Raw genomic sequence first — 28,000 nt, 5'->3', positions numbered from 1 at the left:
CATGTTGTTATTAAATTAGCATTACATTGCATTTTTGCTTGACACCAGCAAAAACAGAGATCAAGAATATAATAAACTTTAACTAAATAAATGGCCTTCATGATTATGGCAATTTCCCTTTCTCTCTTGAAATCATATCTTAAGCCATGTCCAACTCTAAACCAAATTACCAAGGTGAAAAAGACAGAAATGGCTGATTCTATAATGATCAGGATGGCATTCAGTGTTGTTATGTTACAGCATAACCAAAGACAAAACTCTCAGGAATACTGAGTGAGTACAAAATGAATATATGTCAGAGACTTAAAGACATGTTTAAGGTTTAACACACAGATTTAAGGCATAAGTGATTTATTGATCCACTTATAATGAAATATCACTGAAATAACCTTTCACTTTGTCTTCTTTAACTTAAAACTTGGCTTTTAAACCTGATTCCTGTCCATCTGAACAAGTCAGTCAGTTGCACAATGCTTCAGAAAGCACACTGAGATAATACTGAGACTTGTCCTCCAGACACTGTCCACCAACACTTTATATCAGGTCTTCTTTGAGAAATCAGCTTTTTCTTAGAAACAGCTCATTTTCAGAAATCTTTATCCCAGCCAGAGAATTCATCTGGGGGCTCTTCAAGCTCAGGGGGAAACATGTCGAAATGACTGTGATCCAGAGGTCCTTTGAGCTGCAAAAATGAACAGAGGAGAATCCCACAAGTGTAGGAGAACAGGCTTAAGTTTCTTACACAATGTGACAAATGTAAAAACATTATACATTACATACATACATTATAAATATAAATTATAAAATCTGTCGAATCTATGCTTCACCTCTCTCCTCAGAGGAGACACCAGCTTCCGTCGTCTCAGTCCTTCCCAGTTAAAGCCTTGAAACCACCTGCGAGAAAACAAAGGTACAAAGTAAACCTCCCCAGCACAGTGACTCAACATCCACTCGTGTCTTCAGCCTCATCCATCACTTTCCTTCCAGTGAGAAAATGTTTCAAGGGTACATTGCACATTGTCTACTTTTAAAGTTAGAATTTAAATTTTTTTTTTTGCCCATTTCCACCATCTCTCTGACCTTTAGAACTGAACGGGACACTTTTACGCCACTGCAAAGCATAATTCGAATATTTTTTTAATATTATGTCTACTGTCACTTTTGATTAATTTCATGCAGCTAAAAGTGAATACTAAAAGTATTCATATTAAAATAAAATCTGACCCCAAACTTACGATAGTGTAAATCTCAGATCTCACTCATCTGACGACACATTGTTACCTGAACATGCATATTCATGTCTGTATAAAGAGCATGCGCCTTCATTTGCATAATGCTCTGAACATAATTTAGTGACATACAAATTATGTTGAGCTCTTGTGCGCTTTGTGCGTATGTTACCTGAATCACTTACCCTGCTTGATAAGAATAAGCATAATGAATATAAACAAAACAGTGTCTCAGTGCAAACACAGAATGCTAGTAAAATAATAAGTGTGATAACTCCCAGTTGATTGTGATTTGAACAGTGGGCATCATCAGTCCACATGCATTTTAGGCTCTATCCCTCCCATGACTGTTAGAGGATGGGCCCAGCGCTTCACCTTGCTGTCTGCGGCTTCACTGCTCTGTGGAAGATTGCAACAGCTGTGTCTCTCATTTTGGACACTAATTGCTCCCCCTGTGAATGCAGTTTGGCTAATTTGGCAGGCTGGCTCAGCTACCCATTGTGCTGTGACATACAAAGGAGGGGACAGACAGGCCTGCAGCAGAACAGACTCAACAATACACTACCCGTGATCAGACACATGGATCAGCGCATCAGTTTACTCCCAGGTGGGTCTAATGTTAATACACATAAATGAAACACTTACATGGGAATATGACTGTGTATGCGCTGCAGTGTACAGTGAGACAAATAAAGGTATTATATTAACAAGATTTATGGGCAGGATTGCTGGATATAGTACACATATAAAGGTGTACTTAAGATGTACTTAAGTCTTTTTAAGTGGGTCTAAAAAGCTCTCAGCATTTTATATCAATTTAAACTTTAATACACATTTATTTGATTGTCATTAACCTGCAATTAAGAGAGAGATGTCCGTAATAAGCACTCTTTTTAAAATCGTACTTTACAAAGGTTGTATCAAGAATGAATAAATGATTTTTGAGCAATTGATATTTGTTGACCTACTTGTGTTTCTTGATGTCAATGATGCCATTCTTTTTATTCCCAAGCCGTTCTGCTGGATTGAGCCTGGAGACAGTGAGGGAGACGAGTGAGTATCTGACTGTTCTTATACAGGCCAAGCAAGTTGAAAAGACACATCAATAAATGCATAAACATACATTGACAGGTACACAAGGATGAGAGAGACTTTGCTCCAAAACATAGGCAGCACACTCCAAACAAGAGTACAGTTTAAAATACATAATCTTTCGGTGAAATTCTAAGGCAGCACCATACTGTAGGCATCCTTTAAGCTGACAATCCTATAATACAATTCCACAAACAACAGAAATAATTTATTTAATTGGACAAAAAGGACAATCGGTGATGTGTATTATAAATATCTTTGTGAAATACTCCATAAAAATGTCATATCAAATCAATTTGTATTTTTTTCATAATATTTTGTCAAGCTTTAAAGTACACTAGTGACTAACACATTATAACCATATTTTAAAGACAACAGTAATTAGTTTACAGTAATTAATAGTTTTTTAATTTAAAGTAATTATGAAAAAACATAAAACTGCACATGTTAAAATTACACTATATTTTCATTTAATTTGTAAATAACATGCGAGTAAAGTGTTTCAGAAAAAAAATATATAGTGTATATTCTTTAAAAATATATTGTTTCCTCAGTAAGTGTACTTATTAATATTGAAAAGTTCAAATTAATTAAAAATGGACATATTTGTGTTGTGTATTTTTATGATTATTTTAATGCTTAATTAATGTATTTTTTATTGTTATTGTTTACCTGCTGTATATTTGTGATGAGTTTAAAAAATAGCTCTCAGAATATGAGAAACCTACTTGCAAAGTCTCCGTATGAGATCCTCTGGACGCTTGCTGATCCTCTTGGGAAAGTCCACCTTCTCTATCCCATGAAGAACCATGGTGTAGATCCTGATTGGATCAGAGCCTGTGAATGGAGGGCTGACAGTCGTGTGGGACATATTATATTTCAAACGCCATCAATTTATTTGAAAATGAAACCATACAGCAGTCAGTACCTAAACATGGTACATTTCACTTGGTATATTTCAAGTGGAGTTACTAAAACATACAATAACAATGTCACAGGAATACATAAAGCAAACATGCATAAGAATGGTAATTTATGCAGTAAATGAACACAGCTAACAGAGTATCATTAAGACTGAAGAGATGTAAAAATCCTGTGGCATTACATCATGATGATTTTGTCCAGCCTGTTATTACGTAGTCCCATCCTCTACACTCTGTTGCTATGGTGATGCTGTCTGAAGCTTGAAGCAATGGAGTTCACTGGGAGAGCCATGACTGCTAATCTCACACTAGAGGACTGTTTGCTCTTGTCGAGAGAGCCCTGCCTTTTACAAAACGGATGTTGAACGTAGTGCAGAGCGTTTTGGCAGAAGCACAGGGAAGGCCATGCCAATTCATGTCTGGGAAATCTGTGCTCTTTAAAGGTGAAGTGTAAAATTTCTGCATCACTAGTGGAACCAAACAGAACACTTGCCATTGCTTGTGTAAATGGTACATCTGTCCCAAACTTACTGCATTAGTTGAAAAAGAAGTTGCTTTAAAATCACCACTGGGCCAGTGTTTCCATTGTTTGGGAATTTGACCTACAAATGCAGGCCTGTGGAAGCATGAAACGGATGCGTTGAAACCAGTGTTTACCTGCCAATCAGGAGTTCAAAGATGAGGATGCCCAAGGACCAGCAGTCAGCTCCAAAGTCATGACCCTTATTCATGATGACCTCAGGAGCCACATATTCAGGAGTGCCACAGAACGTCCAAGTCTTCTTACCTAGTCCGATCTTTTTGGCAAAGCCAAAATCAGTCTGAAAAAAATAAAATAAAATAAAAAAAATTATAATCATAAAAATAATAAAACAAAATGAATAAAATAAAACAGAGCAAATAATAAGAATGCTCAGTGTGAGACTAAAAATTTACCATGTTTCTGACTCCATACACACACACACACACACATACACACACACACACACACAAACACACACACACACACATACATATACAACCCGAATTCCGGAAAAGTTGGGACGTTTTTTAAATTTGAATAAAATGAAAACTAAAAGACTTTCAAATCACATGAGCCAATATTTTATTCACAATAGAACATAGATAACATAGCAAATGTTTAAACTGAGAAAGTTTACAATTTTATGCACAAAATGAGCTCATTTCAATTTTGATTTCTGCTACAGGTCTCAAAATAGTTGGGACGGGGCATGTTTACCATGGTGTAGCATCTCCTTTTCTTTTCAAAACAGTTTGAAGACGTCTGGGCATTGAGGCTATGAGTTGCTGGAGTTTTGCTGTTGGAATTTGGTCCCATTCTTGCCTTATATAGATTTCCAGCTGCTGAAGAGTTCGTGGTTGTCTTTGACGTATTTTTTGTTTAATGATGCGCCAAATGTTCTCTATAGGTGAAAGATCTGGACTGCAGGCAGGCCAGGTTAGCACCCGGACTCTTCTACGACGAAGCCATGCTGTTGTTATAGCTGCAGTATGTGGTTTTGCATTGTCCTGCTGAAATAAACAAGGCCTTCCCTGAAATAGACGTTGTTTGGAGGGAAGCATATGTTGCTCTAAAACCTTTATATACCTTTCAGCATCCACAGAGCCTTCCAAAACATGCAAGCTGCCCATACCGTATGCACTTATGCACCACCATACCATCAGAGATGCTGGCTTTTGAACTGAACGCTGATAACATGCTGGAAGGTCTCCCTCCTCTTTAGCCCGGAGGACACAGCGTCCGTGATTTCCAACAAGAATGTCAAATTTGGACTCGTCTGACCATAAAACACTATTCCACTTTGAAATAGTCCATTTTAAATGAGCCTTGGCCCACAGGACACGACGGCGCTTCTGGACCATGTTCACACATGGCTTCCTTTTTGCATGATAGAGCTTTAGTTGGCATCTGCTGATGGCACGGCGGATTGTGTTTACCGACAGTGGTTTCTGAAAGTATTCCTGGGCCCATTTAGTAATGTCATTGACACAATCATGCCGATGAGTGATGCAGTGTCGTCTGAGTGCCCGAAGACCACGGGCATCCAATAAAGGTCTCCGGCCTTGTCCCTTACGCACAGAGATTTCTCCAGTTTCTCTGAATCTTTTGATGATGTTATGCACTGTAGATGATGAGATTTGCAAAGCCTTTGCAATTTGACGTTGAGGAACATTGTTTTTAAAGTTTTCCACAATTTTTTTACGCAGTCTTTCACAGATTGGAGAGCCTCTGCCCATCTTTACTTCTGAGAGACTCTGCTTCTCTAAGACAAAGCTTTTATAGCTAATCATGTTACAGACCTGATATCAATTAACAATTAATCACTAGCTGAATCTTTTCAAAACTGCTTGCTTTTTTAGCCATTTGTTGCCCCCCGTGCCAACTTTTTTGAGACCTGTAGCAGGCATTAAATTTTAAATGAGCTAATTAAGTGGATAAAAGTGTAATATTTCTCAGTTTAAACATTTGCTACGTTATCTATGTTCTATTGTGAATAAAATATTGGCTCATGTGATTTGAAATTCCTTTAGTTTTCATTTTATTAAAATTTAAAAAACGTCCCAACTTTTCCGGAATTCGGGTTGTATATAGTGAGGTCCAAAAGTCTCAGACCCCTGTTAAAATATATATGTATATTTAGTATTCTTTTCATTCTGAAAATAACAAACCATTGTATCATATCTGCATGAGAAGTTTATTTATAAAATGTTCATGATCATATTCTCTAGCATGATTTGAGAATGATCCATTGAGCATCTTGTACTTCAATAGAAGTACAAAAAGTCACATGATCAGTTACAAAATAATAAGTCCTAATAAGCCCTAATAAGTGTTAAAATTATTTAAATGCAGTAATATCAACATAATCTTAAAAATGAACATTGGCTAAATTTACAATGTATTGATCATGGATTTGTTTACTACTAATTTATTTTGTATTGTGATGTTTTTAATGGCACCCATACACTGCAGAGGATCCATTGGTGATCAAGTGATGTAATGATATATTTCTCCAAATCTGTTCCCATAAACAAACAAAATCATCTACACCTTGAATGTCAACAGGATGAGTACATTTTCAGCAAATTTTAATATTGGGTAAACTATTTCTTTAAGTATCATCTAAGACAAAGGGGATTTGAGTCAAAACAGCTGTAAACCACTGGCTTTGAGGCCTAGAAATAGTTAAAATCTGAAATAACTCTTATTCATGTTCTTATTCATCATAACTGTTTTACCCTAACATTTATTTAATTTTGTTTAATGGGGCCTCAGACGTTTGGACCTTTTACCATGGTATTCATTAGTATATGTACAGTGAAATTACCATTTTTACATAGCCTTCCCCATCCAGAAGAAGATTCTCCGGCTTCAGGTCTCGGTACACGATGCCTTTGCCGTGCAGGTAATCGAAAGCTTCCAGCACACATCCGGTACAGAAGCGGGCAGTGGGCTCATCAAAACAACTCCTAAATGAAACCAAAACAAGGTATTCTACCTCTATTAGCAGTTGAGATACTATGAATCATTCAGCCATAACCAGTAATACATCTGCATGATTATCAAAGACAGTGAGCTGTAGTATGTGTCAAAACAACCTACACTCACATGTCCCTCAACACGCTCCACAGCTCTCCTCCCAGGCAAACCTCAAGCAGCATGTAAACATACTTATCATCCCGGAATGTGCGGAACAACCTGAAACACACAAGGGCAGCCTGATACACTCGATTATTTGCATTCTGAGAAACAGAGCGTCTCCTTAGCATTTCTCAATACTTGTTTTTATCGAGAACTCCTACCTTTTCATCCACAAATGCCAGAGAGGCAATAAAATGAGGCAGAGCACACAATCAGACAGGAATATAAGCATGGATTGAAATTCCCCGGGGAGTTTCCTAGCAACATGCAAAGCAGAAGCCCCTTTTTCTGATACAGATGAAAAGCACAATGGCACTGGACCACTGTGACAGATGTAAGGCAAATGTCTAGTGTGTCCTAAGCTCTGGAAATTCAGTCCTTCTTGGATTTCTTGTATGACTCAGTCTGCTCCACCAAACTGTGATGTTATTAAAGTGTGTACCCACATGGAAAGAACCTATATGTGGATATATGCGCATATATGAAACCTATATGCAGTGTATATGCGCATATATGCACATATTTGATAATATATATGCTGCATATATGCACATATATGCTGCTTACATGCGTATATATACTGCATATATGCGTATATATGCCACATATAGGCAAAATTGAGGTGCATATATGTGCATATACAGGAAATATAGGTATCCTGTATTGCTTCTTCATATCCACATACTGTATAAGCCCTATACATACAAGATATGTCTTCTATATAGTTAATGGCAGAATCTGGTCATTTTGTAGCTCATATCTCATTTTTGACCGTCATACATGATGCCTAGTTCATGTCAAAACTAAGAATTAATGAAAAAAATTTTGCAAGAACTTATGTATGTGCGAACACGTGAAATTGGTATCACATGTAATTGGCATTTTATGGAATTTAACTATGGCAATATATATTAACATGATATACAGAGCCGGACAGTAACAGAGTACATTTACTTGAGTACAGTACTTAAGTACAATTTTAAGGGGTTTTGTACTTTACCCGAGTATCATTTTTGGGGAGTACTCATGACTTTACTCAAGTACATTTGAGAGGCAAATATTGTACTCTTTACTCCGCTACATTTCTATCCATAACCGTAAGTACCCGTTACTTCTTCGGCCCCGTCCACACGGAGACGGACCCCAATCTTTTATTCCCTCGTCTCAAGAAATATCCGCGTCCACACGAAACCGATGTAGTATACATGCCAGACCAGCATGTGGCACTGTAATTCTGCCACAAAGATACACTTTAAACGGAGAAGAAGACATGGATTTGCTGATAAACCTTGTGCGTGGTACACAAACGAACATGGAACAATACATTTATAAATCCTTGTTAATGTTAGTTAATAAAAAATACAATCGTTCAGTGTTTGTTCATGTTTTTGTTGCTGTTACGTGATGTAGTGGTGTTTGACTAGGGGGAGACATGGCTGATGACGTCATATTTTCAGAAAATGTACGGATTCGCCGTCCAGACGAAACGCAAAGGCGGCGTTTTCAAATATATCCACTCTGGGACCTGGTTTCAAAACATCGGTTTCACTCTTCCAAAACGCAAGATCCGTGTGGACGAAAATGCCTATCCGCTAAAAAATTTGTGCGCCGAAAAAAAAGAAGGAAAAAATAAAAATATCGGACACCCTATCAAACGTCATTGGATAGTGCAGGAAGGAAGAGGAAGAGGAAGAGGAAGAGGAGGCGGCGGAGGAGGAGGAGGATGATGAGGTGCGCCATGACAGACCTTCAAAGAATAATAAAGATAATTTTTTTTTTTTTTTCAGTTTTTTTGTCTTATTTTTGTTCTTGTACTATTTGATTGTTCTTGTAAATACATAACGTACATTTCTATATTTTGGACTTTTATTTATGTTGCCTAGCAGGTTTTTTTGTCTTATTTTTGTTCTTGTACTATATTTTTTGTTTTGTACTATTTGATTGATCTTGAGTAAATAAATAATGTATATTTCTACATTTTGGACTTTTATTTATGTTGCCTAGCAGCTATGGATTTTAATTTTACTATTATAGGTGAACATATAGGTGCATATATACGTGCACATATGTACCTATATAGGTATATGTATGCACATATATATGTGTACATATATGTGTAAATATATGTGTGCATATATGTACATATATGTGTACATATATATGTGTGCATATATGTACATATATGTACATATAATATAGGAAAACGGCCAATTTTATATATGTAACATATATTAAAAACCTATATGAAAACCTATATAGAAACATATGTTTACATAGGTTTTTACCATGTGGGTAGGAATGCATCAGAAACTACAGTATAATGTTGCTGAGTTCAAACACCACTGTGGCCTCCAGTCACTCTGAATAAAAGTTTCTGCTAAACAACAAATTTCTGTTTCATTGTGGACATTTCAACAGTTAGATTAAGTGCAGATTTAATGCATTAAGCACACACAGTAGCTCCTATACCGTGACAAAAGTGTCCAAGATAAAGGAAAGCACAAATCTTTTAAAAATCAAGTTTTAAACATGTGCCAAGTTCTTAGAAATGAGGTCTACCATTTACCATTTCCAACAAAAGTTTATTTTTAATGGTTCTAAAATGGCCATGTGGTGTAATTTTGGCAAATATCATGAATAATTAATTCATAAATATCATTACCTTTTTGGATGGATGTATCATTAGGCTAAAATTCTACCACATTTTAAAACCTGAACTACACTTGCATTGAATAATGCATAGGTAGACATGTGGGGTCTCACTTGGGAGGCCAATCATCTCTGAGTTTAAGAGAAAACACCAATGAAAATTGGCTAGTGAATTTTGCACATCTGAGCCCGTGCCTACGAGTATTAATAGGCGACAGGTGCATCCACTCTTCAGATTTTTGCTTTGGAGCCAAGTAGTCGATGGTATATATTCGCTACAAAGCAATTTCATCTTTGTGTTTGTGGAGAGCTGTTCCTGGTCGGTGTGATGGCGCAGTACATTGGTGTCCCTGCAGCAATGATGGTGGTTTGCGTTCGAGGGTCAAGCTCTCCCTGTCCCCTCATGTCTTTACGAAGGTCGAAGAGGGCGCCCTTGCCCCACTTTGGGAAGTGGGCATCAGGCTCCTCAATGATGATTGGCTAATCATGGCCCGGTCCCGAGATGAGTTGTGCAATCACAGGGACCTCTCCCTTGTGCAGAGAATCTCTTATCTTGGTATGGAGTTAGACTCTTTGAATATGATGGCGCGTCTAACCAGCGAGCGTGCCCAGCTGGTGCTGAACTGCCCTAGTTCCTTCAGAGGCAAGACAGTGGTACCACTGAAAATTTTCAGTGGCTCCTGGGGCATATGGCATCCACAGCTGCAGTCAGATTGCTTCATATGAGACCACTTCAGCACTGGTTACACTTCTGAATCCCAAAATGGCCATGACGCTGCAGTACACATCGTGTCACCATCACACCGATGTGTCGCCGCCTATTCAGCCCCTGGTCGGACCCTGCCTTTCTACAGGCCGGGGTGCCCTTAAAACAAGTGTCCCAGCAGGACAGATGCCTCCAACATGGGCAGGGGCGTGACGTGCAACGTGGAGGCAGCTTCAGGGTCCTGGACAGGACCTCGACTGCTTTGGCACATCAACTGTCTGGAGTTGCTGGCAGTGCATCTGGCTTTACGGCAGTTTGGGCCACTGTTGCTAGACAAGCACGTGTTGGTCTGCACGGACAGCACTGTCGCTGTTTCATACTGTGTTTGTTTTGTTTTTGGACGGAAGTTTCTGGTTATGACCTTTTGCCTGTTTTTGGATTTTGATTTTGGATTACCCAATAAAACTCACACTGCTCTTGGAACTCTCGTCTCCTGTGTTCCCGATCATTACAGAAGGACTCCATCATGTCTAGATCCAGCGGTGTGGGACTTCGTGTCCGTTCCCCAGCCAGTGTGGAGGAGCGGAGGGCGAAATTCCTCAAATTAACCACCACTCCGTCAAGAGGGGAATGAGGTGGGTGGTGTGGCAAAAGTGTTCTGGACCCTGGCGGGTGGAATGATGCGGCCCTGAAAGACCTTTTCAACGCCGGTCTGGATAACCCGGTGCCAGAAAGGGAAATGGATCAGCTGGACGCCTTTGATTTTTAGGGGTTCATTTTGTACCTACAACATCGGTCTCCGTGGGATACCCCAGCCACACCTGTCTCTCCCGGTGGGATGGTTGGCTCTAGACCGGGGTCTACAGACAGGAGGACCACCAGCCCAGCACCACTGCACAATATGGCCGCCAGCCCAGCGCCACAGCACAAGGTGGTCACCAGCCCATCGCCACGGCGCAAAATGGCCGCCAGCCCAGCGCCACTGCGCAAGATGGCCGCAAGCCCAGCGCCTCTGCACAAGATGACAGCCACAGTTGACCCTCCAGAGTTGAGTCAGGTTCCCGTTGACCCTCCAGAGTCGAGTCAGGTTCCCGTTGACCTTCCAGAGTCAAGTCAGGTTCCCGTTGACCCTCCAGAGTCGAGTCAGGTTCCCGTTGACCCTCCAGAGTCGAGTCAGGTTCCCGTTGACCCTCCAGAGTCGGGTCAGGTTCCCGTTGAACCTCCAGAGTCAGGTCAGGTCACCGTTGACCCTCCAGAGTTGGGTCAGGTCGCCGTTGACACTCCAGAGTCGGGTCAGGTCACCGTTGACACTCAAGAGTCAGGTCAAGTCACCATTGACACTCCAGAGTCAGGTCAAGTCACCATTGACACTCATGAGTTAAGCACTACCACAGTTAGACCTCAGAAGTCAAGTCAAGTCACCGGTGATCTTCAAGGGCAAAGTCAAGTCACCAATGATCTTAATGGGCAAAGTCAAGTCACCAGTGTTCTTCATGGGCAAAGTCAAGTCACCAGTGTTCTTCATGGTCAAGATCAAGTCACCGACTATCTTCATGAGCAAAGGCAAGTCACCACTGATCTTCATGAGCAGAGTCAAGTCACCATTGATCTTCCTGAGTCCAGTTTAAACACCACGGATCTACCTCGTAATCTCTTCACATCTCTGCTGAACTACCAGAGTCTCTCCACGTCTCTGCTTGACTACCAGAGTCTCTCCATGTCTCTGCGGAACTACCAGAGTCTCTCCATGTCTCTGCTGAACTACCAGAGCCTCGTCACATCTCAGCTGAACTCTCTGAGCGCTCAACTTATACTGTCGTGGCCACTGAGGCCACCCTTAACCTGTTCATGTTCTCTGTTTCAGACTTGCCTAACCAGACTTGCTCTCCTGTGTCATTGATCCCACTGTGATGGTCTTCTGCGCCGCCCTGGTGGGCTTATGTCTCGACCGTACGACTGTGCTGGTCTTCTTGTTTTTTGCATTTCCTGTCTCTGTTTCCCTCTATTACCTGGCCCTCCGTCCCTCCCCCTGGTCCTCCGCCGGTCCAGCTCCGTCTTGGTCTCTGTGTTCCTAGGGTTGTTCTTATGTTCGGGTGGCCCGGTCCCGAGATGAGTTGTGCAATCACAGGGACCTCTCCCTTGTGCAGAGAATCTCTTATCTTGGTATGGAGTTAGACTCTTTGAATATGATGGCGCGTCTAACCAGCGAGCGTGCCCAGCTGGTGCTGAACTGCCCTAGTTCCTTCAGAGGCAAGACAGTGGTACCACTGAAAATTTTCAGTGGCTCCTGGGGCATATGGCATCCACAGCTGCAGTCAGATTGCTTCATATGAGACCACTTCAGCACTGGTTACACTTCTGAATCCCAAAATGGCCATGACGCTGCAGTACACATCGTGTCACCATCACACCGATGTGTCGCCGCCTATTCAGCCCCTGGTCGGACCCTGCCTTTCTACAGGCCGGGGTGCCCTTAAAACAAGTGTCCCAGCAGGACAGATGCCTCCAACATGGGCAGGGGCGTGACGTGCAACGTGGAGGCAGCTTCAGGGTCCTGGACAGGACCTCGACTGCTTTGGCACATCAACTGTCTGGAGTTGCTGGCAGTGCATCTGGCTTTACGGCAGTTTGGGCCACTGTTGCTAGACAAGCACGTGTTGGTCTGCACGGACAGCACTGTCGCTGTTTCATACTGTGTTTGTTTTGTTTTTGGACGGAAGTTTCTGGTTATGACCTTTTGCCTGTTTTTGGATTTTGATTTTGGATTACCCAATAAAACTCACACTGCTCTTGGAACTCTCGTCTCCTGTGTTCCCGATCATTACAGAAGGACTCCATCATGTCTAGATCCAGCGGTGTGGGACTTCGTGTCCGTTCCCCAGCCAGTGTGGAGGAGCGGAGGGCGAAATTCCTCAAATTAACCACCACTCCGTCAAGAGGGGAATGAGGTGGGTGGTGTGGCAAAAGTGTTCTGGACCCTGGCGGGTGGAATGATGCGGCCCTGAAAGACCTTTTCAACGCCGGTCTGGATAACCCGGTGCCAGAAAGGGAAATGGATCAGCTGGACGCCTTTGATTTTTAGGGGTTCATTTTGTACCTACAACATCGGTCTCCGTGGGATACCCCAGCCACACCTGTCTCTCCCGGTGGGATGGTTGGCTCTAGACCGGGGTCTACAGACAGGAGGACCACCAGCCCAGCACCACTGCACAATATGGCCGCCAGCCCAGCGCCACAGCACAAGGTGGTCACCAGCCCATCGCCACGGCGCAAAATGGCCGCCAGCCCAGCGCCACTGCGCAAGATGGCCGCAAGCCCAGCGCCTCTGCACAAGATGACAGCCACAGTTGACCCTCCAGAGTTGAGTCAGGTTCCCGTTGACCCTCCAGAGTCGAGTCAGGTTCCCGTTGACCTTCCAGAGTCAAGTCAGGTTCCCGTTGACCCTCCAGAGTCGAGTCAGGTTCCCGTTGACCCTCCAGAGTCGAGTCAGGTTCCTGTTGACCCTCCAGAGTCGGGTCAGGTTCCCGTTGAACCTCCAGAGTCAGGTCAGGTCACCGTTGACCCTCCAGAGTTGGGTCAGGTCGCCGTTGACACTCCAGAGTCGGGTCAGGTCACCGTTGACACTCAAGAGTCAGGTCAAGTCACCATTGACACTCCAGAGTCAGGTCAAGTCACCATTGACACTCATGAGTTAAGCACTACCACAGTTAGACCTCAGAAGTCAAGTCAAGTCACCGGTGATCTTCAAGGGCAAAGTCAAGTCACCAATGATCTTAATGGGCAAAGTCAAGTCACCAGTGTTCTTCATGGGCAAAGTCAAGTCACCAGTGTTCTTCATGGTCAAGATCAAGTCACCGACTATCTTCATGAGCAAAGGCAAGTCACCACTGATCTTCATGAGCAGAGTCAAGTCACCATTGATCTTCCTGAGTCCAGTTTAAACACCACGGATCTACCTCGTAATCTCTTCACATCTCTGCTGAACTACCAGAGTCTCTCCACGTCTCTGCTTGACTACCAGAGTCTCTCCATGTCTCTGCGGAACTACCAGAGTCTCTCCATGTCTCTGCTGAACTACCAGAGCCTCGTCACATCTCAGCTGAACTCTCTGAGCGCTCAACTTATACTGTCGTGGCCACTGAGGCCACCCTTAACCTGTTCATGTTCTCTGTTTCAGACTTGCCTAACCAGACTTGCTCTCCTGTGTCATTGATCCCACTGTGGTGGTCTTCTGCGCCGCCCTGGTGGGCTTATGTCTCGACCGTACGACTGTGCTGGTCTTCTTGTTTTTTGCATTTCCTGTCTCTGTTTCCCTCTATTACCTGGCCCTCCGTCCCTCCCCCTGGTCCTCCGCCGGTCCAGCTCCGTCTTGGTCTCTGTGTTCCTAGGGTTGTTCTTATGTTCGGGTGGAGCATCTGGTAGCTGCTCCGTAGAGGAGGGGGTAATGTCACGGTGTCTGTTCTGTGTTTCCCTGGGTCTCCACTAGTGGTCTCACTTCCCCATAGGCACCTCACCGCAGGCACTACAATTCCCACAAGGCCTTGTCCTTTCATCACAGAAATTGCACTCGTGTTAATTGCACTCAGGTGTCTTCACTTCATAGACATTACCCTGCCTATTTAAACCAGTCTGTTTCTGTTTGTTTCATGGAGTCCTTACCTTCCGTCACCTAGTTTCCTCGCGTTCCCTTGTGGTTCTAGATTCTTGTTTCTTGTTCCTGTTTGTTTTGTTTTTGGACGGATGTTTCTGGTTATGACCTTTTGCCTGTTTTTGGATTTTGATTTTGGATTACCCAATAAAACCAGAGACAGTTTATAAGAGACATGTCACTTCCTCAATCCTCAATACAGGCTCCTCCTAGGCTCACTTCCCCACTGTCTGCCAAGCTGAAAGAACAAATAGGAAATATTTTAAGCAATCTTTCACTAAAGGTTGAAATCCCTTCCAAAATCTTTTGTGGACGGAACAGCAGCATAGCCCTCTCCAGCAGTGATGTACTCACCCTTTTGGTCCCCTTCTGTACCAAAGTCAGTGATTTTGCACTGGGGCTTTGGGAAGGTTACGACCTTAAGCGTAGCTTTTGTGAACGGCCTCGGCTTGTCGACAATTGCCGGAGCACAGGGTTGTGATAGTGTTCAGGTTGTGTCATTTTCCATGGACCCCATATGTTGTTCGACATAATTCGTAGTGACCGACAGATAGGGAACGTCTCGGTTACGTACAAAAACCTCATTCCCTGATGGAAGGATAAGTCCCCATGCCACAACCTTGAACCATTTGCTGTTGCCGGGGCACGTTCTCGGCTCCTCAGCATAAAACCTGAAGAGTGGATGAACCTGTCGCCTATTTATACCCGTAGGCATGGAGATTGGCTCAGGTATGCAAAATCCACTAGCTAATTTTCATTGGCATTTTCTCTTAAACTCAGAGATGACTGGCCTCCCAAGTGAGACCCCACATGTCGTCCCTATCCTTCTTCACTTGAATTAAGATTATAATAATTTAATTTTAAAGCACAGCCAGCCACCAAAATTTTTTTTTTTTTTACTTTAGCACCTCTTTTTACTTTGAGATCGATCTGAGATTAAATACAGATTTAAAATCTTAACAAGATAATATTTGCATAGCTCTGACAGGAGACACTAGTATCTAAAAATGCCTTGGACAGTTAATATAAAAAATAAATAAAGCATACACAAACCTAAATAGGAAAAAAAGTTATCAAATAAACCTGTGTCCTAAATTCCTGAAACATTGGTGTTTCATATTTTATAGCAGTCAATGCAATTTTGGAAAGAAATAAATCAAACCTGTATGTGTGTATTCTGATCTAAACCCCTTTGTAATCATTAAAATTTTCTATATAGTTATTATAATCATTAACTATAACTTTAACAGATTACAGTTACATTTATTTTGTAATTAAATTACGTTTAAATTCCATTATATGCAACCAGTTACTCCCCAACACTGAGTGTATATGTATGTAATTGTATGTACGAACTGCATGTTTTATGTATTTTTAAATAAATGAATAAATCTAGACAAAGATGAACATCATGTCATTGACCCATGTATGAAGAAATAATCAAAGTCAAGCCCAATTTCTGTTTGGCTATTTTCTGTATACAGTTATGATGATGGCTATAAATAGTGTCTGTAGTCATAGTCACAGTGACTAAAGTAAATATCAAAGTTCCCAGCTTCCAAAACACCGGAAGGTCTTATCATAATTGACACAACTTTATCTAATAAACAAGTCTAATCAAGACACAAGTTCATTCATCAGACCCTAATTAACAAACAGCAAATTTTGAACCAGTCTATTTACCTACAGTTTCTTCCATCAGCCCTGTGGTCTGGCTATTGATTAACAAATTAATTAAGTTAGAGGTCTTCAGGGGGGAACTTGAGATTGTTGTCGAGCCCAATCTAAGTAAAGGCCTTTATCACTCTTGAGGATTCATCTAAATTGTGTTATTTTTTCTGTAAGTTTGCATTCTCCTATTAATGTATGTCAATATGAGGAAAGACATGCTCATTTAACTGACCTGATAATAAAGTTTGAATTGGTCTGTTGGAGGATGTCCTTTTCTGAATAGATGTGCTCTTGCTGCCTGGTGTCCACAATGTGCTTTTTCTTAATACACTTTAAAGCAAACGCTGTATCATCAGAATTTTTAGGCTTCACCTAAGACAGAAAATGCATGTAATAAACAATATAAAACATACTTAAGTGGTTGTTGGCATTATTGTATTACTGAATGAAAACTGTTACATTACACATTTTAGGTAATATAATCTGACTACTTTTTGTTTACTTTTAGATTACTTTTGATCTTAATTGTTTATGACATTGATTTGAATGATAGAATCTTGTACTATATTGATTTAAAAATACAAACAGAATGAAAATACTGGGGTTCGCGAAGGGATGTAAACTGTAAAAATTAAATCTAACCAGCTCCACTCGTCCAAAGCCTCCCATGCCTAGTGTGGCCACCACTTGCAGTTCTTTCAGGAAGGAGTAACTGGACAAACCAGCCGCCTTCTCCTTCAGCCTCCTGAGCTCTGCTGCCTCTGGAGAGCGTTCGTAAAGAGGCGACTGAGGTCTGTGGGGAAATGATAACTTGACTGTCACATACAGGACTGGAGTAGTTGTGTTGGTTTTGCTGTGTGTGTTCTTACACTGCGTTCCTCCTCTCGTCACTCAGAGAGAGCTGCTCCACATACTCCCTCAGATAGGCCTGCAGCTCCTCATACGTCCCCACCATCTGATTAAAGTTACTGTTGAAGAACAGAAGACAGTGAGTTAACCTTTTTGGTCTTGGGTAGAATATCAGTATACTGTAACATTTAGTTTTTAAAGTTGGAAATAAAACACATTATTGGATTTTGCCATAGTGTTACTTGCCCTTTCTTTGTAATAATTTATATAATTTACAAAAAATTCTGAGGGAGAATTGTTTCAAAATAAATCCTACACCATTTTTTCAGTGTATGTTGCATATTGTATGTCAAATGTAACAGTAGTCTCTCTCTCTCTCTCTCTATCTCTCTATATATATATAAACCTAGGTCAACGATTTTTGTAGACTAATGCTGTAAACAGGTATAAAATAAATAGATGTATAATTATAAATTTGAAGTTATATATTTATTAGTTGCATGTCCAATCTTCACTGTATTTTTTTAATAAATAAATAATTTAAATCAAATGAACTGCATAAATAAATAAATGTTAAAATAAAAAAATAAAAAAACACAAAAGGTTATTTTATCTTACAGTTGATTTCTTTTGCATTTTTCCAACTTGATTTTGTAAGTCTCTTTCATTGTTATTTGTTCTGTTTCTTGCAATTCATTTTTTTTTATTATTATTGAAATATTACTTTATAATTATTTTTAAAAATCTGAAATAATATGTACTTAATTGATTAATACCTGAAGGCTTCATGACAATGTTTTTATTTAATTTATTTCTAATAATATTTTAAAATATACTGTATTTTTAATAGCATATACTTTTTCCCCCCTGTGGAATAAGAATTGACACTTGACAGCTGAAATTATGATATGTGACCCTGGATCACAAAACCAGTCATAAGTAGCAAAAGTATATTTGTAGTAAGGCAAGGCAAGGCAAGGCAAGTTTATTTATATAGCACATTTCGTACACAATGGTAATTCAAAGTGCTTTACATAAAAGAAAGTAAAATAATAATGAAGAAAAATAGCCAGCAAATACATTTTATGGGTCAAAATTATCTATTTTTCTCTTATGCCAAAAATCATTGGGATATTAAGTAAAGATTGTGTTTCATGTCAAAATATATATCAAAATATATCAAAACTTAATTTTAGATTAGAAATATGCATTGCTAAGAACTTCATTTGGACAACATTAAAGGTGATTTTCTCAATATTTAGATTTTTTACTCCCTGAGGTTCCAGATTTTCAAATAGCATGTAGTCAAATCAATCAATCAATTTAAAAAAAAAGGACCCTTAAAAAATTACTTTTGTGGTCATATATGGTCACAAACCTAGATGTTAGTGTAAAAGAATCAACACTTACTCTCTATCCACCACCAAACACTGTGTGCCATTTTCCTTTGCAATGATATTAGCTGAGCGGACATCCTCACTGAAATAGAATTATAAGGAATATATAACGATGTTGTGCCACTTTGGAGATTTATATATATATATATAACAGTGACTGAAAACATCCTGAAAAACATCCTCATTTGCTCTTTCCTCATCGAGAGCACTTCATCTGAGCTTGAAATTAATCTAAATGACAAAACACACTATGAAAAAAAAGTGTGTGAGCGTCTCTGTGGTTATTTCAGTACTGAGTGTGCTCTTCAACAGTGCTACAATGAAAATTAATATCTTTCCAGATGACTGGAACATCCACGCCTACAAATAGGCAATTAATCTTTTTCCTGGCCTACAGGAAGTCCACAATCACAAAGGAGTCATTGTTAGTTGTGTTCACTATTGTTAAAAGCACTTTGAAACAAAACTGTCTCCAAACCTTATGAGAGCCTTTTCCCCAAAGTAATCACCCACACCAAGAATCTTAATCTCTTGTGGTTCGGAAAATCCTTCTGTAGTCTGTGTTACCAACACCTGTAAAAAACACACACACACACACACACACACACACACAAAATCTTACTACACATCCTTATTGACTGACTAATTTCACCGTCATCTCAACTGTAACTGTCCAACTCATCAGAAAGCTCCCTATCATCATATATAAAAGCCAGGATTTTCTAAAAGTATGGATTGGCACCTCAATTTCTAATTTCTAAAAATGCATTTTCCATGCAAGTAGCAGTTTACCAGTGAAGCGACTCTTTTATCCAGTTAACATCGATCTTAAAATCAGTGGTACAGGTTTTTGCCACAGACTACCACTGAAGCACAATGTATGCTCACTCCTAGAGAAATATTCATGTAGGCAAAGCAGACTGCAGTCTGAACAGATAGTCTGAAATGTTACAAAAATATTTTAAAGATTACATATAGTTGTAGGGTACAACAGGGCTAAAGGTACACCAGGTGGAGCATTTTATATTATTTTCCTCCAAACCACTAGATGGCACAACAATGTATGATGGCTGATACTTGATGCAATCACAGGAAACAATGCAAAATTGATTCTGTGCTAATTTGATATACTATCTAACATTTTGAAAAAAATATTATAGATTTACGTAGCAAATAAGAAACAAATAAAATTTGCAAACATATTTTGACACAAAGTTGTTTTTGGTCTCTAGTTTTCAGTTTCTTTCAAAAAAAATTAAATCAATTACAGAAAAATAAATTATCTTATTTATCAGAATAAAAAGGAAATAGTACAAACTTTGCTGAAGTGATTGTTTCAAACAAGCATTAACTTGCGAAACATATTACTTAAAGTACTTAAGTATTTGAGTCAATACTGCGTGCTAGCTCATACATTTACGATTTCTAAACAAAACAAAAACTTTTATGATATATTTTTTCCTACTCAATCTTACCCAAACATTCCAACATGCGAATATTTTCATAACAACAAAGTCACTTAAAATTAAGAAAGTTATCAACATAACTGAAATTCAAAATGTTAAGCAAGCGCTGCTTTGTTTACATTGCGTACATCTTTTGGTTTCTCCTTTTTATTGACGAATATATATTGATAGCTGCTAATTAGATGTGCCTTTAGCCCTGTTGTACCCTTAAAGGGTTAGTTCACCCAAAAATCTAAATTATGTCATTAATGACACCCTCATGTCGTTCCAAACCCATGAGACACATGGGAACACAGTTTAAGATATTTTAGATTTAGTCCGAGAGCTCTCAGTCCCTCCATTGAAACTGTGTGTACGGTATACTGTCCATGTCCAGAAAGGTAAGAAAAACATCATCAAAGTAGTCCATGTGACATCAGAGGGTCAGTTAGAATTTTTTGAAGCATCGAAAATACACTTTGGTCCAAAAATAGCAAAAACTATGACTTTATTTATTTATTCAGTCTTCTCTTCCTTGTCTGCTGTGAGCGAGTTCAAAACACTGTATTATAGTGATATCCGGTTCGCGAACGAATCACTAGATGTAACCGGATCTTCTTGAACCAGTTCACCAAATCGAACTGAATCGTTTGAAACGGTTCGCGTCTCCAATATGCATTAATCCACAAATGACTTAAGCTGTTAATTTTTTTAATGTGACTGACACTCCCTCTGAGTTCAAACAAACCCAGAGTAATTCATTTACTCAAACAGTACACTGACTGAACTGCTGTGAAGAGAGAACTGAAGATGAACACCGCGCCGAGCCAGATAATGACTCGTTCACGAGTCAAGAACCGTTTCTGTCAGACGCGTCCGATTCGTGAACCGAGGAGCTGATGATACTGTGCATGTGTGATTCAGTGTGAAGCAGACTGACACACAGAGCGTCTGAACCGAACTGATTCTTTTGGTGATTGATTCTGAACTGATTCTGTGCTAATGTTATGAGCCCAGGTAAACCGAAGGCTTGAATCAAGGGCATTCATCGCCAATGATGTCATTACGCAGAGCGCAAAATAACCGGTGAACTGTTTTCTTCAACCGGTTTATTGAATCGAACTGTCTGGAAGAACCGTTTCACAGAAAAGAACCGAACTTCCCATCACTACTTGTGATCCGAAAACCGATGCAACCGGTTCTTGACTCGAGAACGAGTAAATTTTTTGTTCGTTATCTGACTCGGCTCGGTGTTCATCTTCAGTTCTCTCTTCACAGCAGTTCAGTCAGTGTACTTTTTGAGTAAATGAATTACTCCGGGATATTGGTTTGTTTTAACTCAGAGGGAGTGTCAGCCACATTAAAAAAGTTAACAGCTTAAGTCATTTGTGGATTAATGCTTATTGGACACGCGAACCGTTTCAAACGATTCAGTTCGATTTGGTGAACTGGTTCAAGAAGATCCGGTTACATCTAGTGATTCGTTCGCGAACCGGATATCACTATAATACAGTGTTTTGAACTCGCTCACAGCAGACAAGGAAGAGAAGACTGAATAAATAAATAAAGTCTTAGTTTTTGCTATTTTTGGACCAAAGTGTATTTTCGATGCTTCAAAAAATTCTAACGGACCCTCTGATGTCACATGGACTACTTTGATGATGTTTTTATTACCTTTCTGGACATGGACAGTATACCGTACACACAGTTTCAATGGAGGGACTGAGAGCTCTCGGACTAAATCCTAAATATCTTAAACTGTGTTCCGAAGATAAACGGAGGTCTTACGGGTTTGAAACGACATGAGGGTGAGTCATTAATGACATAATTTTGATTTTTGAGTGAACTAACCCTTTAATGCAGTAATACAAACCTCTCCTTTAGCTATGATGAAGAAAGTATTTCCTTCCTCGCCCTCGCGAATAATGTACTCCCCTTTGTCAAAATACTCCTATAAAAAGATTGAAACATTAATATGATCTGGTTATTTTTCATATTATAAATAAACATGCATTACCAACAGATGGCAGCACTGTAGACACAGTAAAATGCTGCAAACTTACAACTTCAAGACAGTCAATGATTTTGGCAAGTTTCTCCTCTGGCAAATCTTTCAATAATGACACACTAAAAAACAGTGTAACAATGTTTAATTAGCATTAAAGGAAAACAGCATGCAATCAAATCCATAAACATTATGTTGACAGGTGTACACGAAACAACACTTGAACCAACCAATATTATTTTAACAGTTGAGTCACAGCATCAATTTATGCTGCACTGATAGACATTAGTGGTAGATCCACAATACCCAGTGAAAAACATGATGCTGAATCCACATCAATCTAATCCAATGCTTTCAGAAAGGAATGTGCATAGAAACAGCCAAGAAGAGACTTGTGTATTCGTGTGTGTGTGTGTGAAGCTGATGACTGATAAACATCCACAAATGTTAGTGACATGAATGTACCTGCGCAGGAAGCTGAAGTACTCCTCATGTCTGGCCTGAGTGGATCTCATCATGATAGTCTGAAACATTTGCCGGTCCAGAGCCCAGATGTGGGACTGGGTCACAGCTAATGAAACACAATCACCATCAGTTCCACTTCACAAATCTATGACTATGACACGAATCCAAAATCTACAATAAAAGTGGGTCAACAATAACAGAACAAAAAAGGTCATGTTGGCTATAACCCAATATGTTGCAGACTGCATCCAAATGTAATGCTTTGGACTTGCAGTGCTTAGTAAACAGGAGAACACTATTTTTAAAAAATGCACCCAACTGTTTTTATTTAACAGAAGCAAAGCCAGCTCATTGAAAAGTAATAAATACTGATTTAATTATGGTTCAATCAGGATAATGGGGCCATTTGTTTCCCTGTCATCTCAATGGCAAAACATTTCAAAATTTACCTGAAGTCAACATATTCCAATCTCATTGTTATGTATCAGCATCATTATCTACAGCAGCTTGTTATCCAGTATCTCAGTGGCATTGTAACACAAACAGTCTGCATGGCACATCTGTATGATGTTTCATATTTTGCCTGGTTTTCAAAGCAGAGTTTTACCAAAATGCCAAATGCCTTCAAGTGTCCGTACAGTGAAATTGTTTGTTTGTTAAAATAAAAATAGAATCAGGTTTGGAAGGAAATGAAGGTGAGTAAAAGAAGACAGAATGCATTTTATTTACCTGCACTTAGTTTAAACACAAAAATACACCATCCACATTATAAGTAATGCCAGTTATGTAATCAGAATACTTTTCCAAGTAACTAGTAAAGTAATCCATTACTTTTAAATGTACAATCTAAATCCCTTTTCAAATTAGTTTGTTTTCTTATTTATTCACTGACACCTTTTGCCATGTTGAGAGAAATTGGGAGAAATGGGTCTATTGCAGAGCCAGAGGCAATTCCTGTTATTAAAAATAACTAAGCAAGCCCAACTCAGTTGACAAAAAGTAATGCGAAAGTAACATAATGCAGTACTTTCCATAAAAACTAAGCAACACAATTAATTACTTTTTTATGGAGTAACACATTATTGTAATGCATTACATTTGAAAGTAACTTTCCCCAAAACTGAGCAACACACACACACACACACACACACACACACACACACACACACACACACACACACACACACACACACACACACACACACACACACACACACCTTTGACTGTGGCTGTTCTTTTACAGTTATAGAGAATGGCCAACTCTCCAAAAGCCGTCCCAGGACGCATCTGACCCAGGAGCTTTCCATTTTGGATGACCTCTAATAAACCCTCTGGACACAGAGAATCAAATGAGCTCCAATGGGCAGAACAGAGCAAGAGTCCAGAACATTATTCCAGTGTTATCACTGAAACATGTAGATTTGTGTAGAAAGTATGTGAGGATGAGGAGCAGTTATCAATAACATCTGGAGTTTACCAGCAAGCACGTAGAGGTAGTTCCCCGGCTCTCCCTCCTGAATAACCAGCTGCTCAGCAGTGTAGATCTTCTCGTACATGCAGTCCACCATCTCTCGGGTGTGCTGAGGCTCCAGCTTCTTCAGAAAGTCATTGTTCATGATGGCTTCATTGATCAGTTTCTTAGTGCTACAGGAAAAGAAGGAAAAACGGTTTGGAGAATGCAAAACCCCAACACTTTCAAAGAACTGAAGCATAACGTGGCTTTCTTGAAGTCTAGTCTCAAAAATTGTATGTATATATTTTAGAAATATATATGGAAATGCTTGTTTGGTTGCTATTTATATAAACACTTTGTTGGAATAAGGTCATGAGTGTTTGAGCAACTGAGTTAACTCTTAAAATCTCTTTTTATAAGACACAAAGACACACTTTAATTAGATGAGGCTTTCTTCAAGGCATGGTTCATCAGTGTTGAGTGAAGTGGAGGTGGTGAATAATGAATCATTCTCCTCTCACAACACTTCAGACTGCCTTTAATACACTGATGAATTAAAGATACCAAAACATCTTTATGGTACAATCTTCAAAAGAGGTGTTTAAATTAAAGTAAATTTAAATTTAAATTAATATAAAACTTAATATACCAAGTTAAATAAATGGTTCATTCAAAAATGTATTTCACTACTTAATCAAGCTTTTATTTTCCCTGTGTAAAACAAAATAAGAAATTTTCGTATAATTACAGTTCATCATGGTAACCACAGCTGTCAAGATAATCTACATAATCTACATAAAATAGTTCATATGATGCTTCACCTTTCAAGTGTTCTGAAGTTCTGTGTGAGGAACAGACTGAAACTGAAATCAGCTCAAATAAATTAATTCAGACCTAGTGCACTAATGTCTAAAGATTACATGGCAACATATTTGATTGCATTTCTAAAGACAATCAGTAAGAAAATCTTCTGAATTATTATATTAATGATTCCTTCACTTTATTAATTCAGTAACACTTTACAATAAGGTGTCATTTGTTAACATTAGTTAATGTATTAACTCACATAAATAAACAATGAACAATTAATTTAATACACTATTTATTGAGTTTTGTTAATGTTAGTTATTAAAAATACAGTTGTTCATTGTTTGTTCATAGTGCATTAATTGACTTGTGATTTTAATAATGCATTAAATGCTGAAAATAACATTAACTAAGATTATTACATGCTAATAATAGTTATGTAGTGATAATTAATGTAGTGAATTAATGGACCTTCTTGTAAAGTGTTACCAGTGTTACCATTAATTCTTATCAAATTTTGCCCTATTCCTCATACAAAGCTATTTTCTGACTTGAAATAAAGCACACAATTCATATAGGCTACTTTTGCAATATAACTAGCGTTTTTTGGAGTAATCACAATGAACCGAAAAAGAATAACATGTACATTTTTCACAAATTCTCCTTTCGTGTTCCACGAGTTTGAAATGATCTTTATAATGTACAAATGTGCAAACATGTGTAATGAATTTTAATTAATTCAGACAATTTTTCGTCTTCGGTATTACACTACAGCTTGATTCTCATTATCACATCTGAAACAGGACAGTCTTGTCACTGACCTAAAATGGATCTTATGAATGAATTAGTGCTGGAGATTTGTAGCGCAAGAGCGTGTCTAATTAAAACAGTAATGATTCCTGTCCATGCATACAAATGGCCCGCCCTTTGTGTTCTCTTGAGCCACTCCATCCCCTCCGGAGTGTGTTATGGTAATCCAGGCTTTCATGCCTGCTCTGGGCTTGGAGACACTACAAAGGCTTGGCTAAACCTTACTCCTGTCTCCACCTTCCAGGAGAGTCAGTACTCCAGTGACTCCATAATGAAACAAACAATCCAGTGGTGCAATCAGTGTCAGCACACTCACCGAGAGTCTTTGCGGAGGCGCTGTTTCTCTGTGGAGATGTGAGGGACCCTGTGGTCACGACAGAAGTGCCTCGATGTGGGTTCGGCTGAAACGCCCTCCTTGGCTTTGAGGCGTCGATGCACCTCCACAGCCACTCTGTGGAAGCGCGTGGAGCCCTGGTTGATGACGCTCAGCAGTCTGCGGCTGTGCCTCAGCGGTGCCGGCGGCGAGCGTCCGAGACTGTTATACCCGATGGCATCCTGGAGCTTATCGATCTGGGAAACTTTTGTCTCTAGCTCCCTTTGAAGGCTCTGTAAGCGCTTCTCCTGCGCACGGAGCTCCTGGTCTCTCCGTGCCAGCTCGTCCTCCAGATGGGCGATCCTCATCTTCAGGGGCTCCACAGACTCCCATAGAGGGGCCTCTTTTATACCGGAGGACAGGCAGGTCTCCTCTAGCCGAGGGGCTTTGATCGAACCGTTCCCCATGATCAGAGAGTGACTAGGAACCATAGAGAAGCCTTTGGGCTTTTTAATGTGTTCACTGGTTGGCCACTGCAATCAGAAGATGAAATATCTAGACAGGGAATGTGCATTCAGTCTCGTTATGAACGATAGATATGTTGCTTTCAAAAATGGTTTTAATCATGCTTCTAATTAAAATGGCATAAAATGTATTTGTAAAATGAAACATTACTAAATAACATTAAAATCATAAAGAAAATTAAGAAAATTATAAATACGTTTTCTTTAAAAGTTTTATTTAGAAGTGTCAACCAAAATGTATTCAGACACCTTTCACACATTATCACAGTTTATTCGCTATAGTTTAGAAAATAGTGATAACATGCAACAAGAACTAATAAATTAATCTTGGTATTGTCACATAACTTTGATAGAAAGGTATGTAATGAATTAGGTTCAATAGCTGTCAGCTGTTACATTTAAGTACACAATCACATGATACCAATTTAGGTCAACCAATAACCAAGCAGTGCTTCATTTTGTTCAGTCTGCGGTGTAAAAAGGTTACATTAGCAATTAAATAAATAAAAAAATAATAACTAAAACACTTAAGCAAAAAAAGGTCAGGTCAAAGTGTCTGAATAATATTACAGCAAATCTTTGTCCATTTCGTTGGCAGTCCACTGTATGAAGAATTTTTGGGGTATATGTCACAGTTTACTTTATTTTGCTATCCTGACTTAAATAAATAAATTATAGTCTTGTGCACCCACTAATACCCCCCCCCCCCCCCACACACACACACATATATATATATATATATATATATATATATATATATATATATATATATTTATATATATATGTAGAGGTGTGTGTGTGTGTGTGTGTGTGTGTGTGTGTGTGTGTGTGTGTGTGTACATACATAGATATATATCAAAAATTAAATAGGCTATAAAAAAAAATGTTTTGGTTTGACTGCATATATATAGACATGGCCAATAATTATTGTCCAGGGAAAGTATAGCCACATATTTTAATAAAGATAGTTTAATTAATGTTATAATTAATAAACTGTAACACTTAAAACACATCTGACAATAAAAATGTGATATTAACAAAAAAGCAACATTATTGACTATGAATATCAGATAAATAACTCTTTGACCCGAGTAATTGAAATATTACCATTCAAAATCAAATTCACAGAGACTTCGAGCATCAACATTTGATTAACAACTAGATTGTCATTTAAGATTGTGAACTCTATAGCCTCTTAATTACATGCAATAGCGTAAATTATCAGCAAATTTGATATTAAACGAAATTAAACGCAGCAGACAAGCAAAATGTACTCACCACCTGTCAGTGTGTAATGCAGTTTTCACTGCTGTTTATTTGTGGATAAATCCGAAGCCCGGTGCTTCACAT

The 28,000-nt window shown here is 39.2% G+C and overlaps 1 protein-coding gene across 1 annotated transcript; it reads right to left on the bottom strand.

Annotated features, from left to right (window-relative positions):
- Window positions 1-3: 3 nt before the first annotated feature.
- Window positions 4-27,999, bottom strand: LOC132157370 (cGMP-dependent protein kinase 2). The gene is made up of 19 exons (XM_059566704.1): window positions 27,929-27,999; window positions 26,130-26,659; window positions 24,221-24,387; window positions 23,961-24,074; window positions 22,744-22,849; window positions 22,337-22,400; window positions 22,147-22,224; window positions 19,307-19,401; window positions 18,842-18,910; window positions 17,452-17,550; window positions 17,225-17,375; window positions 16,815-16,954; window positions 6,876-6,965; window positions 6,595-6,736; window positions 3,902-4,065; window positions 3,050-3,172; window positions 2,198-2,260; window positions 828-894; window positions 4-682 (listed from the first exon to the last, which is right to left on the bottom strand). The coding sequence occupies exons 2-19, from the start codon at window positions 26,615-26,617 to the stop codon at window positions 587-589; spliced, it is 2,316 nt and encodes a 771-aa protein (XP_059422687.1). The 5' UTR covers window positions 26,618-26,659; window positions 27,929-27,999; the 3' UTR covers window positions 4-586.
- Window position 28,000: the final 1 nt, after the last annotated feature.

The sequence above is a fragment of the Carassius carassius genome, chromosome 14 (assembly GCF_963082965.1).
Source record: "Carassius carassius chromosome 14, fCarCar2.1, whole genome shotgun sequence".
Classification (NCBI taxonomy): domain Eukaryota; kingdom Metazoa; phylum Chordata; class Actinopteri; order Cypriniformes; family Cyprinidae; genus Carassius; species Carassius carassius.
Note: the sequence above shows the minus strand (reverse complement) of the source record. Positions and strands in the feature narration are given on the sequence as shown.

Excerpts from the sequence above, each read along its gene's own strand:
- LOC132157370 (XM_059566704.1), bottom strand. The coding sequence starts at position 26,617 with ATGGTTCCTAGTCACTCTCTGATCATGGGGAACGGTTCGATCAAAGCC. Across the intron at positions 19,402-22,146 it reads TCATCATAGCTAAAGGAGAG|GTGTTGGTAACACAGACTAC; the intron begins GTTTGTATTACT and ends TGTTTTTTACAG. Across the intron at positions 6,737-6,875 it reads TGGAGCGTGTTGAGGGACAT|GAGTTGTTTTGATGAGCCCA; the intron begins GTGAGTGTAGGT and ends GGTTTCATTTAG.